Source organism: Balearica regulorum, chromosome 14, assembly GCF_011004875.1.
Source record: "Balearica regulorum gibbericeps isolate bBalReg1 chromosome 14, bBalReg1.pri, whole genome shotgun sequence".
Taxonomy (NCBI): domain Eukaryota; kingdom Metazoa; phylum Chordata; class Aves; order Gruiformes; family Gruidae; genus Balearica; species Balearica regulorum.
The window spans coordinates 18,541,881-18,560,458 of record NC_046197.1 but is presented as its reverse complement, the minus strand read 5'-3'; the positions used below and the strand labels follow the sequence as shown (position 1 = coordinate 18,560,458).

General features: G+C 43.5%; 2 protein-coding genes across 12 annotated transcripts in view; one reads left to right on the top strand and one right to left on the bottom strand.

The window, feature by feature from the left end:
- Positions 1-7,417, top strand: part of TCF7 (transcription factor 7) — a 74,748-nt gene extending 67,331 nt beyond the window's left edge. For 4 of the 9 annotated variants that reach the window (XM_075766714.1, XM_075766711.1, XM_075766713.1 and 1 more), the window contains one exon: positions 3,823-5,129. In XM_075766714.1, the coding sequence (XP_075622829.1) occupies positions 3,823-3,986 (164 nt within the window). In that variant the 3' untranslated portion in view covers positions 3,987-5,129. Of the gene's footprint in view, positions 1-48; positions 50-3,662; positions 5,130-7,138 lie in introns of those variants that run through there. The other 5 variants (XM_075766716.1, XM_075766712.1, XM_075766718.1 and 2 more) reach the window with 4 other exon arrangements.
- Positions 7,418-8,849: 1,432 nt separating this feature from the next.
- Positions 8,850-18,578, bottom strand: SKP1 (S-phase kinase associated protein 1). Of its 3 annotated transcripts, XM_075766721.1 has the most exons (7): positions 18,456-18,508; positions 16,089-16,141; positions 15,565-15,661; positions 13,028-13,101; positions 11,676-11,819; positions 10,863-11,003; positions 8,850-10,101 (listed from the first exon to the last, which is right to left on the bottom strand). In XM_075766721.1, exons 3-7 carry the CDS (start codon positions 15,659-15,661, stop codon positions 10,066-10,068), a joined length of 492 nt encoding a protein of 163 aa, XP_075622836.1. In that variant the 5' UTR covers positions 16,089-16,141; positions 18,456-18,508; the 3' UTR covers positions 8,850-10,065. The 3 variants fall into 3 exon arrangements, with proteins under 3 accessions (XP_075622836.1, XP_075622835.1, XP_075622837.1); XM_075766720.1 differs by lacking the exon at positions 16,089-16,141 and having other exon boundaries at positions 18,456-18,578; XM_075766722.1 differs by lacking the exon at positions 16,089-16,141 and having other exon boundaries at positions 18,447-18,508.

Sequence of the window (18,578 nt, the reverse complement as noted above, 5' to 3'; positions counted from 1 at the left end):
GGGAAAGGACACGGCCAGACGATAGTGAAGCTCAGGGCGTGAACCGAGTGTTACCCGGCTCAGGGGGTCTGCGAGCGCAGCCAGGCAGAAAAAGCTCCTGGGGGGCTTCTGGACCTGGGCACCAAAGCACGGAGAGGCTCCAGCCTGGACAGAGGTGTTCATAGCACTTCCTAATACCGATCTTTTGACAATTCTAGCAAAAGCTGGAATTAAAGTATTGCTTAATGCGCTTATCGCACCTTAAAGCGACTCAAATCGTTTAGTCTACCCAAACCTGAACCCCGAAGCACGGTGTCCCGACGGTGCCTGGCCACTGTCCTTGCTGCACCCCGAGCTCGGGTCCCTGTGGCTGAGCCCGAGGTGAGCTCCCCTCCCCGCGCCTCGAGGTGCCGTGCAAGAGCAGACCGCCCCGCTCCTGGGTGATGTCATCAAGCACCAAATTTTTGGCCTAATTAACAATCTGGACGGAGCTCCCTTAATGTCTCATTAATGCTTTACCTCGAATGTCCGGAGAGGGATTTTTTTCTTGTGACGCCTGTCACTCACACAGCAATGCCACCGAGCTGAGAGCCCCGTACCGCAGCGCAGGGCACGACTCCGGGTCATCGGGCAGTTCCTCCACCTTCCCTCTGCCTTCGTTTGAACTCTCTTAATCCAGCCTCTCCTCCGCACTGCTTCCCCATTAACACAGGCTGCTGAAGCGCTCGGAGACCTTAGCATGCTTTTATTTTTTCACCTTTGCCTCTCAAACCCTGGTTAGTCGCAGCTGTTCTGCAATTCCCCGTACTAACGTGCTGCCGCCGGCTCAAGGGCTCCGCTCATATGAACTCTGGTCACCTGCAGAGACCTTCCACCGGAGGATTTCCACTCCACGGGAGAGGTTAACTGGTTAAAACTGGGTGTTCCTGCTCTAGAGCTTTCACCCTCCTGCCCCTCAGCCCTGGCAAACTGCTCCAGGGTGCTGTAGTTCCTCAAGGGAGAGGGATAAATCCCGTTAGCTGTGTAATAGCCACGTCAACCATCGCCCACTAACCGGTTCGTTATCAGCAATCTGTAGTATCAGATCTGCTTTCCCCCCCACCCTGTTATTTTAAATCGGTGAATTGATGGATAGATTTGTATCATCTTAACGGGTCATTGATGAACCTCCCCATCCTGCAGCTTCTCCTGAGATGTCTGTGGGAAACACGGCTTCTCCTTGGGCTTCTCTGCGCTGGGAAATTACAGCCCGTGTAAAATAACCTCCGAGTTAAAAATTCAGTTCGGCAGGGCTGTCGTGTTTCCTATCGCATTAATTGGGTCACCACGGCTAACGATGACACCGACAGCAGTAATAGCACTTCTCTTGTTCATATCCAGTGCAAAGTCATGTTTAATACTGGACTAGTTAATACATATTCTAACACTGTCTAGTTTTTCATTAGTAAGATCAAAGAAAGGTGTGTGCCCGCATTAGCAAGTTCTCCATTTGATCTGTTTTCCTCAAATGAGACAGCCGAGGCAGGGAGCCGGGCGGGTGGAAGATGTTCTTTTTAGCTGTTTTAGCTGTTAAAGTCATTAATACCATCTCCAGCAGAGGAATTGTTCCCTCGCTACTATTAAGGTGACATCTTGAGAGCTCTTTTGTTTAAAACTATACTGAGATGCTTGAGGATCCATAGCAGGTGACGCGAGGGATCTGTCACGCGAAGAGAAGGAAAAGCCGCTCAACACGGAGGATGTAAAGACACCGTGAGACAGCGTGAGGGACCGACTCTGGGTAGCCAGGAGTGGTTGAAGTAATCTGGGCATGTGAGATGACAACTGGAACTCAGTCTAAATAGTCCTGGGTTTGATACTAAACAGCAGAATTGTCAAGGGATGTGGAGAAGTCATGCCCAAACCCAGTTTCCAGCAGAGATGATGTATTTTGGAGGACCCCCCCCCAAATGATAATGTACAAACAAGTGGGGAACCTGAGTATCTTCTCCAGCGGATGGAGGGAGGCTGGTCCCTGCTCTCCAGGTGCTGCTGCCTTTGGGACCTTCCCAGTCCCAGTGGACTTCCTAGAAAAGTGGGGCTAGGGGAGGAGAGTTGCCACCGATGAGGTACTTTTCTGTGAAAAACCCTTTTTGTGAGTAAATTTCCCCTGGCTGATGAGCTCTATTTGTCACACTCCGTGGAAAGGGAGTGTGGAACTGAGTCTTCCACAGCAAAATCTGGTGCAGGTTCATTCAGCTGCTTCTTCTGCCCAGTCTTTCTCTCCAGCGTCTGTCGATGTTGTGTTTTGTACTTGTACCTCTGCTTCCTAAGAGAGAGATCGCACCAAACATTTCCTGCCCAGCAAAGCCATGGGCTGAAGTGTCAGAGCTGGTTTTTTTTCCTTAGGTTAGTTAGCAGTTTAAACGGTGATCTACCCTCTGAAAGACCAACAAGTCTTCTGAAGGGCTCAGGACTACTCTAACATCCAAAGCAGGACCTCAGGCCCCCTTGGACCAGGTCTTCTTCCTCCAGCCAGTCCCAGGCCGTTGTCTTCCCTCTTCCTGAATCTCTGTTGAGCACTTTCAACTCGGCCGTGTCACTGAGTCATCATTAGAGTTGGGAATGAATGTAAAGTGTTTTGAGATGCTGAGATGGCTGAGACCAGAGGCTTTTGCTGCAAAAAGACGAGCTGAGGAGATGATATTGTGCATAAGTCAAGAAAAGTGCTAGGAAATGGGCCTCAGGCAAAGACGCTCTTAAGACTGTAAGATATTGGGCTGACTTGCGCTGCCTTAGGAGAAAAACCAAAAACGGTGTGGAGAGCAGCGTCCCGGCAGCGTCCTGGCAGCGCGTGACCTGGCACTGCTGATCACCACGATGCCGCGTGCCCTGCGCCTTGTCCAACCAGGCACAACCCAGGGCCGGCTGCCTGCCAGGCGCCTGCCTGCACGGCGTCCCTGTGCCATGGCACGTCAGCCGACCTGCCCCGTAACACCACGCACACACGCGTGTCACACGAGCTCTGCGGCAGGCGGGTGCGGGCTTACGCATCGGGGCAGGGACAGGGGCTGGGAGGGGGGGCATTTTAGTCTTGAACTCAGTGGGAGCGCATTTGGCCCGCTCAGCCCCCCAGGGGTAGAAAAGCCTGGATGGTGGCACCAGTTGCTGGGCTGGTAAGAAATGACCTCCTTATTTTGATTTTTATTATTATTTTGATTTTAATGTTGCCTTTTTTTTTTTTTGTTAGTTTTATTACTGTTTTGGTTACTATTATTGATTTTTTTTAATACGATGATGATTTTTATTACTAGTTTGTTGGGTTTGTTTTTTTTTTTTCCTTTTTATCCTTGTTTTTACCACCTCCTCTCCGCATCCGGCGGTGAAGCCCGTCCATTGCGCGGCCGCGGACCGGGCGCCACACACACACACACCCCCCGCCCCCCCCCCCCGCCCCAAGCGCGGGGCCGACGTTACGGCGCCGCCTGGCGGTCGCCGCGGAACCGCGCAGCGCAGCGAGGCCTCAGCCACCGGCCCCGGCCCCGCCGCAGCCGCCCCGCGGTGGAGGGGAGCCCCGGCCGGGCAGAAGGCAGGGCCAGGGCCGCGGGGAACGGGGAGGGACCGCGAGTGCTGGGCGGCCCCGGCTGGCGCCGAGCGTTGGTTTACGTCTCGTGCATGACCGTGACCTCACCCTTTATTCACAGATAACTCTCTTCACTGTTCTTAGGAGGAAAAAGAAGTGCATTCGGTACTTACAAGGAGAAGGACGCTGTGCCAGCCCAGTTTATTCCGATGGAAGTGCTATAGACTCCCCTCCCTCCCCTCTGGACGCACTCCAATGCATCTCCTCTGCTTTTCCTTCAGACAAGCTCGCAGCCCCCGCTGACTCCGCACACAGAGAACAGCCTGACCCCTTCCCCGTCTCCACTCACCTCCCAACCGCCACCTGCTCCTCCAGACCGACCGCCAGGTGCTCTTCTGCGCCCACAGAGTCCCCAGCGTACAGCGCGGCCTCCACAGGGACATAGTCCCACACACCCAGCCACGTTGGCCAAGACACCGGGCACATCATGCTCTCCCACCTGGTTTCGCTGCCCGAAAAGGACCAGAGGCCCATCCAAATCCCCCATCTCCCTGTAAAATGCGCAAAGTTAGGCAACAGGATGACTTAAGGGTGCTGGAAAACTCATTTGGGTGGTTTTGGGTTGTTTTTTTTTTTGGGGGGGTGGGGGTTAAAGATAGAAAAGTGATTTCAAAAAAAAAGGTATTTGCCAAAATTTAAAGTGCTGACGAGTAAACAAGCCTTTTGTCCCTGCCCTGTGCTGCTTTTTTTGTTTGGGGTTTTTCTTTTATTTTTTTTTTTTACTGCATTATCTTCAAGTATGGCAGAAAGCAGAGACAAACTCCCCAGCTTGCTGCAGTAGATTGTAGGTGCTGTCCATCTCACGCTGGCTTCCATCCCTGCCCCCCCGGCTGCTTTAAGGTGTAGTCATTCACTCACAGATCTCTTGTAGCCATTATACCACGGAGCTGGAAAAGCTGGAATAGGAGCATTTTTTTTTTTAAAAAAGCCCTTATGTCTGAAAATTCAATGTAGTGATGCTAAGCTTTCTGATCTGACCAGATAATAAGATGAAATATTTAAACCAATGAGGTAAATTTTTTAAACTTCTTGTTTGAGAACAGGAAGATACTGTTTACAGGTAACAGGTCTCTGCACAGACATGTCCTGCTCCGCGAGCGTGCAGCACAGCAGAGGAAAAGGGAGCTTGGACCGGCCGCTGGAAGGTCTGACGGTCAATTGCTCAGTCCACAGAGGTGGACAGCCAGAAATCTCACCAGATAGGCTAGGCAAAGCCTCAAAAATCAGTTTGCTACTACAGCCTCGACCCGACTCTGCACCTACGCAGCAGCGGGCAGGAGGGCAGGCACGCAGGGAGCCCACAGCCCCAGCAGGCTGGCCCAAGGCAGGGGACCACACTGGCCCAAGGCTGCTTTCTGCTGAGCAGAGGGGGTGCGAGAGGGGTGCGAGCCCTGCTGCCATGCTCAGCTCTCCCCTCCCCGGGGCAGCCTGGGGCACACTACCCTGCTCTTCGCTACAGGCACTGTCTGCCCGTACCCTCGGCAAGATCAGAACCCTTTTTTTCCCCATGATTTGGCATATAACTTTTTTTAAAAAAATCTTACTCTAGCTTTTTCTAAAAGATCCTCCCTCCACCCCTGTGATGATGTCCAATGTTAATTCATTCTCTCCAGCTTGAAAACATGTACCAGTTTCTGGTATTTTATTTATATTTTGACCTTGATAAACAAAAAATACCGTGGACAGATCCTGATCTCCCTGACCTGATGTAAATCCCAAATTAATCCAAGTTCTTGATTTACTTCAGGTTTACAGTCTCCTCACAGAGACTACAAGCTAGTCCAAGTCCAGATTTTTTTCCTGCTTGAAAGGAATATACTCTAGCCTGCTGAAGAGAAAAATAACACCACACAGAGGGAGAGGGGGGTCTGTTTTTTTTTCTACTTTACTGAATAGGTTTTACAGTACTGAATACAAATTATGTAGTAATATTATTGTAGAACTGCAAGAAACTTAAGATGACCTTTATAATGTACAAAATATTTTTGTATTTTTTTTTCTTAACAAACCCTGATTTTTTTACATTGGACTAAACATAACTTTTTAAACAAGTTTATGCCTCAAAGATTGAAAGTTTTAAAAAACTGATTAGCCTCTAGAGCAGCTTTGGGTTTATTCCCTTTATTTAGGTACTTTTGCTTATAGTAGTATAGATTTTTAAGTCCAGTTTTAGTTTAGAAGATCTAAACCTATTGCTTTATTCCTCTCCTGTGTAAATGTAACTTCAGAAGCACTGAAAGCTACGTGCACAAACCTGAAAAGTTGAGAGAGAAAAAAAGTTTGACAGAATCGTTTTAACCCTTAGAGAAGTAGCATTACCCAGATTGCCAACCGCACACTTAGCCATGTACTTCCTGCACTCAGAGGGTTAATTATATAGCACTAGATCAATCCGCAATCTGCTCAGTTTTAAATTATTTTAGCAAGCTTTGACAACAGCATGCTCCAGTGCTGAACAGAGTAACTCAGCAGACTCTTCACAGATCTGACAGTCTCTTTTTAATCACTTGATAAAACAACCACACAAAAAATTGCTAAAAAAAATAGCTGTCTCTCAGCTCACCATTTGTCACTCTGAGACCCTCTGATGTAAGGTGGTGTAGAAGCATCAGCTACTGTAAACACCAGAGATGACGAGTCAGCCACAGTGGCCTAGCGTAACTCAAAGCTGGGTGTAAAGCTGGCATAACTAATACCCCATTGGTATTTTGTGGTCAGATGAAACATGTAACTTAACAGCAAAGCAAAGGCAGGTATAAAAGAAAAAGCAGATGTGCCTGAGTAACACCAGAGGAAACGTAGGAATTAGGAAATTGAACAGTATTAAACCACATACCCTGACCAAGGACCAAGTACTGCTGGGTCCACAGACCAGCCGTCACTCATTTCAGAGTTCACCAGGGTTTCCACCCACAGATTTCAAGGCTCCCCTGCACCCCCCCCTCAGGTGCCACAGATACCCTTGGTTCAAGGCTCACCAACAGGACAAAGCCCATGTGCATTACAGCCTCCTTGCATTGCTATTCCATCCCATTCCTGCAAAATCTCCTTAGCAAAAGCTACGGCCCCCCTCTCCAGGAGCCTTTCCCCAGGCATCCAGAGCCATTCCACAGCTGCAGAGCTGGAGCAGGTCCACCCACGTCCTGAGCCCATGCTGCTCTGGACACACAGGTTTACAGCCAGACCTTACCCCATGCTTCCAGCTACCACACTATCAACTCAGAGTAGCTGTTTGGTACACTAGAACATCTTCAGTTTATATCAGTGTAACTGAGAAAATTTTTTATTTTTCCCCCCAAAACACATAAGAGACCTCTTAAGCTGCCCATTTCCAAGACAAAACAGTGAGCATGACCAACTTGTTACATGCCCCATGGCCGATAACCAATGCCAAAACAAAGTTACTTTTCTTAATACCAAAAAAGTGTCTTTAGAAATGCTATATGAAGTGTTACTATTTTGTGTTAATATTCTTTTTTAATAGAAGGAAAAAACTTTGCCCTTAAGTTTTTATTGCATCAAGATTTTTTTTTTTAGTTTTTACAGCAATTTCAACTTTTCCTGAAATACATATTTGAATTCCTGAAAACAGTTTGAATGTAGAAGTCATGGAAGTACCACTTCATTAAGCCAAGTAAAACCACTGTATGTATGTAGCAGGGATAAATGTTTTGCAGCTGTACTTTCATTTGTCCAATGACTATCCATCATTTGTTGTAATTTTTTACTTCATTGAGTTTGTATTTTTTGGCTTTGTTCAAAATATGTTTATAGCTTTATAAATAAAGTAATTGCCAGACTGGCTATTCAAAATAGGCCACTGGAAGTTATAATCCTATCAAACTGTCAAATAACTATTTCTTAGAATTCAAGAGGATACCTGCTCCCTCCTCCCCCCCATTTGTATATATGAATAGTTTTTAGAATAATTTCCAGTAATCTTCAATAGTAAACCAAGACTAAGAAAAAATACTGTCTTCTACAACCCTTACCAACACCTTGCCCTCCCTCTCCCTACCTCCACACTTAATCTCCTCAGCCAAGAACAGCAATCCCTGGTTACACCTTGACTTAAAAAAAAAGTTAAGGCAGCACCATACAAGTTAAACAGCAACATCACATTTAACAGTGGGAAACTGGACAGTCTCTCCCCCTTTCAAGAATTTCAGAGTACACAACCGAGGCAGTACTACAAGGGAATTTCAGTTAGAGAAAATAAGTTACATAGAATCCTAACTACCAGAACTACTAAGAATAATATAATGTCAGAGCTATATAATGCTTTGAGCACCCAGACTAGCCCTTCCTTCTGTATGCAGCTATGCCATACCTCCACACTTACATCAGTATCAATAGCCAACTGCACAACCCGGGAGCTTGAGCCAAAGCGCCACCATTACAGAGTTATGTTTTAGGCAAGCTGTTCTAATAATCAAGTCTTACCACAGGGTCACAGGTGCGTGATAAAGTAGAAACCAGGTAATGAGGAAGACAAACAATGCATCTTTGTCTCTTCCTCATCCTACAGCATAGTGAGGCATCACGCAAGGCAGTGGCTGCTAACGCACACAGATCCTAGTCTGATGAGAAGCACCTACAGGAATTTATATAGGCTTCTGCCACCGAGCACAATTACAGTATAGGCTTTCTGTTAGCAACACAGCACTCCAAGGATGAAACTAGTTGTTCTGGAACACTAACTTCACACAGATGAAGTTATTTCTTGTAAGAATCTGGGATAAGATGAATATGAAACTACAAAGAAGTTTCTCCGGTAGCACTTTTAAACTGAGGTATATTGTCTGCAATACAGGGTGCTGGAAAGGCTTATGTCCAAGTCTAGCACTAGAATATTTTATGCCCCCTAACAATATAGTATCTATAATATGCCCATAAAATATGCACACTAACACAAAGGCAGGCCCAGCAGCCTCATGAGTAAGCAGAGGTGAGCGGCAGCTGTGTCCAAAGCATGGGTCTGAATGCTGCCTTAGAGCAAGTTACAAATGTTTTCATTAACAGTTGCATCAGAGATTACCTAAAAGCTGGTAAGCCATCAAAAATTGCTATTTAACTCCCAACTTAATTTGAGAAGTTGCCCACTGTGTCTGACTAGTAGCTTGCATTAGTCACTTAATCTTTACATCTGTTTTATTTCAATTAACCACTGCCTCAGTGCTATTATTTGTACACTCAGTAATGACAGTAAAATTGTCTAGTTTCAAATAACTAGAACCATTTGCAAACAAAAGTTTAAAAGCCCTTTATTAATTCAGAAGTGAAACACTGATATTTAAAGTGAGATAAGTATGTTTATTAAGGTTTATTCTACTCTAAAGTTTATACAGAGAATGGAATGCAATACAAGCTAAGAGCACACCTCAAAGACCTACCACACAACCATCCCCTACTCCCTATAAGGGAACTGTAAAAAAAAATAAAAATCAGAAAAACCAGTTACTTTAACTAGTTGCAAGTGGCTTTGTCCAAAGAAGTTAAGCTTGATATTGCATTAGTATTGTATGCAATAATTAAGTCTCTACAAGCTGAAGTATCACAGAGGCCTAAGATTTCCCATGGATACATGAAACCATGTTTTAAAGAGCTACATCACAAGGGTTCTTTAAAATTGCCTACAAACCAGCCACTAATGGCATGCACAGGTCAATAATATTAACTTTGGTAATGTCAGTCTTTTTTGGTCAAACCTGGATTCCACTTTTAACAGTAACATATAAAAACACACCCATCCTGTGCATAAAGCAACACGCTTTTCATCTGCTACCAGCTAGAGGCAGGTCTTCAAGACATGGTTGAAGTATTCAAATTTAACTGTCAGGAGCTTGCTTAGTTCTAGATCACATCTTTCACTAGTCTATAAGGCAAGACTAACAGGACAAGTGGTCAAATTTTTTCCTTTTTCAAAATGCAGGACAAGAACCATCTTGAAAGTTATATAGCTTTAAGTAACACTAATTTTCCCCACAATGTTTTTGGAAGAAATCCAGGATTTTTTACTTTATCTAGTTCCCCAAGACACATTCTAGTTTGGTTTTCTTTCTGAAGCTATCAATACCCTGTAAATACAAGCATTTTGTTCTTCTTGAGGAAGAAGTCATAGGTGGTTTTATTTACAATGGAGTCAATCTTTAGCACTGTAACTGGACTTGAACAGTTTAAAAGTGTAATGAAAATGACAACCTTAAGTGCTACTTTCCATACAGAATCCACACTTAGTTCAGTTTTATTCATTGCAAAGTAAAGAGACATCCAATTATACTAGTAAAAACTCAGAAGATTTAAATTTGTACTCAAAAAAACCACTACACATGCAAAGGGAACAATATCCTGCTAACACAACTTCATTTGCTGCTGCATTTGTCTAATATTAACAATTATGAACAGAGCAGTGCAACTAGTATTTGGAACAATCCTTACAGTGTTCGAGTGTCAGGCACAATACTTCACTTCTCTTCACACCACTGGTTCTCTTTACGTACCTAAAAGAACATTTGAACTATTAATATGTTGCAGTAAACTTTGACAAATTAGCTGTAAATTCCCATAAGCATTCAGGACTACTTATTGCAGGAAGGCATGAACGTGGAAGCATAAACTTTAATTTTTCATGCAGGGTTTGTAATTAGAAAGTCAGTCTTCCAAACTGACCTGTTTATCAATATAAACCCAGAAATTTATTTCTCATGCCTAGATTTGATCAAAATTGATTTTTTTCTGCCAAGTAAAGCACACGGACTAGCTTAAGACTAAATTGCTCATTTCATGACACAGCACTGAAGACAAATCTAAGTGTACAATTCACTGCCTTTGTATTTAGACAGGGCATCTTGGTCTGATCTTTCTCAACTCTGCCATTTTGCAATTGGTTTGCTGTTCTGACTGATGAGTTCATTACTTAAAGATGAGAATCCAAACATCTTACCTTTCTAGCCACAGTCAACAATGCATCTTCATCATTTGTACTACAGCTCCAAAACAGCAAACTAAGGCTGCCACAAACAATTCTACACGTTTTCTTAGACACACATTTGAGCTAGGAAGTCAATAGGATGTGTTTTGACCTTTGCAGTATTGTAGGCACAGAAAGGTCTCCACCAACAGCAACCCAATTTTGAGGAGCTGATGCATTAGTTTACATTTATTGTTAACAAATCCGTTGCATCACACATTAAATTATGAAGCACCACACAATAAACTCAGCACAAAACCAGCTAAATTATAATTAAACTCAATCAAGTACCTGTGCTTCTTCCTCCTCAGTGAAGTCATTCTTAATATTGAATGTCTTGCGAATTTCTTCTGGAGTTTTTCCCTTGATCATGTTTGCAACTGTCTTGCATGTGACATCAAGCAAACCTTTGATGTCCAAGTAATTTGCAGCCTGTAGAGAGTTTCCAAATTTAAAACCTCCGTATCAGTACTCTGCCTCCAGAGATGTACTACCAAAGTTGTGCTTACACTGAAATTGTAACTGCAAACAGGTCATCTCCACTTTGAGAAGCTTCTAGCTAGAACCTTGAAATAACAGGACCTAAAACTTGCTTGCCAAACAGAAGGAAGTCATTTGTACCAAGAAAGATACATCCCCCTGCTCTGCCTTTTACAAAGGGCTTTCAGAAGCCTGCAAACATTTGAGATCTTCAATGTTGACATGCTGTTAACTAGCTAAGACAAGTGATGTTGTCTCAGTACCACGCAAGATACAAATTTTAAGTCAAAGCTAGATTTTCATTTGTATGCAGATCTCCAGAACTCCCTTCTAGTAATAAACCCTCAACTAAGCCTCAAGAGCCACAGGCATAAAGACAGCTGTAGGGTCCCGTATTCAGAAAAGCATATTAATTGATAAATGAACAAGTATAGATCAATACCTAGCATTAGGTTAACAAGCATTCTATTGACAGTTTCAGCCAGCGGTTGCCAGAACTATTTGCTGACCCCTAACATCCACCCAATGAAGAAGTTACTCAAGCAACATAAAGCCTTTACCAATAAAGTGCACTAACAGAGCACACTTCACAAGTATAGCCTTACATTTCTTGAACATACTTACCAGGATAAGTTCAAAAAGCGTTCCTTGGTCTACTTTCAGAAACTCTTGATCCCACACAGGGATGTCATCTGTTCTTTTTTCTTTGTTCTCATCATCCTCAGGAGGAGGTGGATCATCCTTGTGATGGGTGCACCACTGAATCACCTAATTATGGGTTTGATATTAAAGTTTTATCCAAATGATTCTCCCATTAGGCCCCAACTATAAATTAACTTCATTTTAGAAGTGTACCTTTTCCCCTAGATTAATATTAGAATCCTGTATGAAGATCCTCCATTACCCAATATTTGTCTTAGAACAACTGATCCCCAATCCTGAAGTACAACAGTCTTCAAGAATCCCATCTGAGACAGTAGCTAGTTAATTATTTACTATCTTAAAAGCCAGCTGCTGGTATTATGAAGTTAAACCCTGTGCTAACACACTTAAGACCATAGAAAGGAAACCTAAACCTCATCTTGTGGCATTTAATCTGTTTGCTGAAAACCTAACTCTTATTAAGCAGAACACTACATGGGGGAGGAGTGTAGTAGTGGTAATAACTGCCAGCAGGACATGTTCACCACAGTACAAAGTCTACCTGGCAAAAGTCCGCACATTCCCAAGCTAGTGTTTTCAGTTTTGCTGGTCTCATCACCCAGAGAATTAAAAGGAGCATGGATCTACTGCAAGTAAACTCCTATTCTATTTTGCCAACCCAAGAGACTTCACAAGTTTGAAGATATTTATGTGCATACTCACTAGGAAATAATTCCTAACCGTGTATTTACCCCAAAACAGTCCATTGCTTATTTTGGCACAACACTTTCTACTTCAGAGCAAAAAGCATCTCGGAAGATAGCAACATACCTTTTCACATCTCTCATCTGACCCAACAATAATCATGGCCTATTACTGAATTTAACACCACTGAGCACATAGTGTCTCTTAAGTCCTATAACTGCAACACAGGTGTGGCTACTGCCAGTTACTCTCACCACTCCCTGGCCCTTAATCCTTTCTCCTAGCATTTAGATCCAAACCAGCCACCTCAGTTCAGAATCCAATTAAAATCAGTGCTTTAATGCCATGAAATCCAAGTATGCACAGATATCCACCACTTCAACACCTTAGGACACCTATCGGGCCTTCAACTGCTGTTCCAGAAGGTCACCTCTGTGGGTATGCCGCCATTAACTGCCTCAGCCCAGTTCTCAGACACCCTAGATGCCTGTGTTTTGTACATCAAATTGGTTAAGCTTGTAGCTAGCACATGAAAAGTATTCTTAATACAACAGTTCACAATCCTCAACTCCAACATGAATTTCACATGTCATTACTGCCACACAACACTACCACTTTCAGCATCTTACCTTTTTTAAGATAGCTGCATTAACATTTGGAAGAGGGACTGGGTCATCATCACCTTCATCATCCATTCCCAAATCTAAAGATGGAAAGATGATTAAGCAATTGGCAAGCAAAACCATTTACTCTTCTCTGAACTGGGTTGCTTCACCAATTCTCCACTATTTTAACAACACTGAGGCTGAATGGATTGGTAGCAAAGGATCTCCAACTGGTGAAGTCAGCAGCTTTTAGAAAGGTTCAGTGAGGCTTTGTGTAGCCATGGCTGTATTATACAGACTAGGTTATACCAAGTTTAGCCTAAGTAGCTAATCAGGCTGCCTCCTCAAACAAGAGCATCAACAAACCAGCAGTTAAGCAGTCACTCATTGGAGCACAACTTGCTAGTTCAGTGTTCTGGGAATAGGATGTGTTGAAGAATCAGACAATAAATATTTATGCATTTTTACCACTTTCAAGAGTTCAATCCACAAGTTAAACCAAAGCATTCCAACTAAGATCTCCCATTCAATTTATTATTAAGAACTCAGATCTACTGCGGTAAGTAGAGACAGTGTTTTGTCCTCTATAGGAGCAGTAAATACTGTGGCCATAGATACACCAGTTTTCTGGCCTCTGAACCACTTGTACTGATTCTTACCTGCTGAAGAAGTTTGCATGCTAAGACAGCAGAACAAATCCTTCAATCAAGAAAAAATTTATAAAACACTTCTGATATTCCATATTTTAAAAGCTTGTCAGCATGCTCAAGACAGATCTGGATAAAGTTTGCCACTTTGCCCCCTTGATACGATTAAGGAATCAAAGTAAAAACTGAGAGAGAAAAGCATAATTAAAGAACAATACCACATTAGCCATCTCTGATTAGAGACTATGCATTTGTTACACAGGTGCTAAGAGTTGTATGACACCCTAGCTCCCAAATATTAACATCTTTAGTTATGCAATTGAGTAACTACACAGACCTTCACTCATTATACACACAGATGAGCCAATTCTACATCACCAAGGAACTTAATTCTTTAAGAACAGATGACTGTCACACCATCATCACTGATCAAAGTTGTGCTCAATTAAAATAGGATGTACTTCTGTATTTAGTTAAGTCAACTACTGTTATTACTGTGATATTAATTAGTACTACTTTTTGTTTGGAATAACTAACTTCATAGATTCAGAAACTAAAATACTGACAATAAGGGCACTGCATATGTCACCAATTAATGGAAACTTTAAATGCATACTTTGAACATGGAGGCAGATACTAGTGTAAGAAGTGACCAGTCCAAAATTGTTGGTACAGGGAAATAATCTCAAGTTTAGTCAACTCTTCTCAACTTGCCCCCACCACATCCAAAGCAGCAGTTCCATCTGTTATTAGAAAATTGATACTGGACTGGTAGTCTCGCAATGCTCAACACAACCCCACCTTTCAGCTCTTCCCTTCCACCTGCAGCACCCAACACATTATTAACTGATGCTTAACCAGCTGTACTGCAAATGCATTTAGTCTGTACTAGGAGACGGGTTCTCACCCAGATTAGTAAGAAGCTAGGCTACGGTGCCTAACTTACAACATTTACCACATGTAACTTCCCTTTCATCAACACCTGAGTGTCACTAAACACCAGCAGTGACACAGCTTCTGCATTAGAAAACTGAGAAGAATTGTTCTCCCTCATGCATTCCAACTGATTGCCATGTTTCCTGCTTATGTTCCTTGTCATGTTCAACAGCATCTTAATAAGAGAATGAAACTTTTCAATGCTTGGAGTATTTAAATCTTATTTTATTGCTGTTATGTATAAGGCATCATAACCAGACAAAGATTTATACCAAAGAACATAATTTTAACTATATCTACAAAAAGATTTTTTCCCTAATTCATGAATACACCCAAAAACTGGAAAAAACCACCAGTAAACAATGAGGATTTGCACTAGAGGGATTAGACACAGTTTGCTCTGTATCCTAGCCATCTGGCAGATTTCCCCTCCCCCGCCACGAGTCCTTTTGTTTCAAATTTATGTCAGCAGGAGATCAGAACTAAGTATTTATCCCAAATAATTTAACTGCATCCATAAGCTCACAGTATAGGTTTCACTTTAGCTCTTTCTTCATTGCATTGGCTTATGATCTCTCACTATTTAAAAGATATCTACATTATAAGACTGGTTTGTACGATCAAATAAACTTAAGTTTTTAATATTATTACCTGTTCTGTTGGCTTAACTTTTACAAGACTGAAGTAGGCTGTAGGGTGCTTATATTTTAGTAGCCTCCCTATAAGTGCCCTTAACAACAGAACTGAAATTTAAGCTTTTTTGTGAGAGCGCATCCACCCAAAACATAGCTGCAGCTACAACAGCAATTGTTCCAGCCGCTCTGACATAAGACAGCAAGCTGCTTCGTAGGCCTGGGCATCCTTTTTCAGCACAGTACCAGTTTGTCTCCTTTGGTCACAACTCCTGTTCAAGAGGCTTCCATGAATACACTGCTATCTCTGCACAACCTAGTGATCCGCAAGGCTTCACACTCTTACCTTCCAGCATAGTCTTTATAGTTACAGACTGTTTTGCAATTTCAACATCAACTTCAAAGATTTCTCCATCTGAACTCTGCAGTTTAATTGAAGGCATCTACAAGAGAAGGACAGTTATTTCCACACAATATTCAGTAAATGTCACAAGTTTAGCTGACTCAAAGATGTACCTTTACTATTTATATCACCCCTTACCAACAGCAGATAGCCAGGTGCCACTTAACACACACACAGATTATTCATTGCTTGAATCAACAGGCCTAAATTCATTAATCCTCATGCTTAAGAACCAAGGATTGATAGAAGCTTAACACCAGTTTGAGAGAACTTTTTCCTTAATTTGAAAGCATAAAATACACAACATGTATTAGTCAATAGTGTTTTGGTTTGGGGTTTTCCCTGTGGGTATTTGTTTTGGTTTTTTGTTACAGTGCAACACTGGATCTATCTTTCTCTTGAATTAACTTTTTCAACAACACTTCCAAAATACAACTTGTCTTCAAATCCAAACAACTGCTACTCACTTTCACTACTCAAATGAAGTCAGATCTCAAAAGCAACTTTCAGATGATAGGCTCTGGAACAGAATCACAAAACTGAGGTTGGAAGGAACCCCTCTAGATAGAGTCTACTCCAGCCTCCCCTGCTCCAGAGTCAGACCAGGTTACACAGGATCAAAGGCTTTCCTTCAGAAAAGTGTGGTTTTCTGAAGAGATTAAAAAGCAATATACTGCTAGGAGGAAGGCTTTCAGCACTCAATAATACTCTTACAAAGTAGGAAGTTAGATCACCACTTTGTTAGCATTACGAAAGACTAAGATGATTATGCATTTTAACAGTTTTTTTTTTTAAACAAACTGTAATAAGACCTACAATAAATAGAAGCACAGGAGACTTCAAAGATGTCACTAACAGAAAAATAATCAAACTTTGTAAGAATGTCTCTCTCCTGGATTTGAATTGTTAAATATCTGAAGTAATGCACTTGATACAGCAGCTAGTAGGTTACAACTTCTGCCTGAAACTACACATAAGGTCTGTTTGGGTATCACTGCACTTGATTCAATTGACTTGAAGGACATGACAAACATAACTGCCTGGCCACATAAGTTCTGTAAATCAGTTCAACAAACTAGTAGGAGGTGTTACAATAAGTTACTTTACCACTCAAAACATTTGTTAGCAGCAGACCATTGCAAGTTTCCTTTTTTTTCAAGTTACCTGCTTACATATCTCTAAAGTATGTATTTGTAAATACAGCACTGTAAAGAGAAGCTCTAGAAACAAAGAATTTCAAATTAATTTAAATGAATTTTCAAAAGTTCTCCCCCCATCAAACCTAAGAGCTATGCACTCTAGTTCCTTACAGGAGTACTTGAACTACCAAAAATGAATTAGCTGGATCACTTTCAGCAAACTGACATTACCCCTTTCTGAACACCTCCCAGAGCTCATCAGTAAGGCTGAGCCTGACAGTGCTGCAATAGACCCAGTCCAATGGAGGCCGGCCAAAGCATGTTATTAAGCAGCTCACACCAGCTTGAAGTCCTCATTGCTTTAATTTCCATTTGGCAGAGCGAGTAGCTAGTTAATGTTTACACAGTCATGTAACCCTATATGACAGCGCTACTTCTAATTAAGATGGGTGTTCTGGAGGGATAGAGTCATGATTGTTCCAAAGATACAGATAGATATATTCACATCCGCAAAAATAAAATTCAGTTAAAACATAGCTCTGAGTTGGTAGTTTGAATGATGCTCAAAAAAAAAAAATGATCTAAGCATACATTTTAGATTTAATGCATCTGTTCTTGCAGTGATTGAGAGCGCTCAAGACCAAACCCAGCTTCAGATGCCAGCCTTCCTGTGCTTGTGTCTGAGATTACATAATGCTGCACAACGGAGCCAGCAAACAGAGATGCTGCCTTAACAATTACAGCCCTGCAAGAATATTTGCATTGAAACCCTTGCATCACCCAAAGCCACTTTTATTAATACTTTTAGGTTATCGTTAAAAGTCTGAATCAGGTAGAATTAAGTTAAACTACCGCCTCATCACTGATAACAGATCAGGATTTCATTCAAATTTCATTATTTTTATACCACAGAGCACAGTCTCCTGGAAGGAAAAAAAAAAAGTCATTTTTAGCAAACTGCAATACAGCTCTAGAAACAGACATGCCTTGGAGAGCAACACAATCCGGGTGACTAAGCAGACCGGTCCTAGAAGCTCTATTCGACTACAGCAAAACAGGTTGGGAGCCAGTCAAAAGACAAACCTGAATTACAACAGCAATTTACATGTACAAGCCTGAAATGCAGAGCTCAGCTATATCTAAAACAGCGCTACTAGGCAACTCCGTGCCTCCCAAAGCTATTCCGGACGGATGCCCGCTCCTTCCCCCTCCACCTCTCCGTGCCACTGGGTGGAACGCTGCAGTTCTTTAACCGAGCCACACCTGAGCCGCTCTGCCTGCGCCGCCGCTCCGGAGCTCCCCTCGCTACCAAGAGACACTCGGGGGGCCCTGGAGCAGCCCGACAGCCGCACGGGGGAGGGGCAGGCTCTGGGGGTGTTATGCGGCCCTGGGGGGGGAAGCGCCTCAGCTTTATTTACCTGACCCCACAGACGGCACCTCCCCACACAGCACCCCCCAACCACCCCCCCCCCAAGGGTGCCCATGGGCGTCTGAGGCCCGCACTGCCCAGGCGGGGCTCACACCTCAGCGGCCCTCCCGCACCACCACCTGGGAGCTCCGCCGCCCGCGCCAGGCCGGGCCCGCTTCCCCCACCGAGCGGGCCCCGCGGCCCAGCCCGGGCCCCGCCGCCACCTCGAGCACCTATCCCCGCCCCACCAGCAGCAGAGGGCCCCCCCCAGAGCTCACAGGCCTCACCGTGAGGCGGCAGCGTCCGGTTCCGCGGTTACTGGACCTGGCGGCAGCGGCAGCACTCGGGGCCCAACTGCGGCGGCGGCTTTATATGGCGGGGAGGGGTGCGGGGGGAGGGGGGAGGACCCC

Bases quoted from the DNA above. Each gene is read 5' to 3' on its own strand.
- SKP1 (XM_075766720.1), bottom strand. From the start codon at position 15,661: ATGCCTTCAATTAAACTGCAGAGTTCAGATGGAGAAATCTTTGAAGTT. The intron at 13,102-15,564 runs GTAAGAGTGTGA...TTCCATCTTTAG, and splicing joins TATAAAGACTATGCTGGAAG to ATTTGGGAATGGATGATGAA. The intron at 11,004-11,675 runs GTAAGTATGTTC...AACTCTCTACAG, and splicing joins CGCTTTTTGAACTTATCCTG to GCTGCAAATTACTTGGACAT.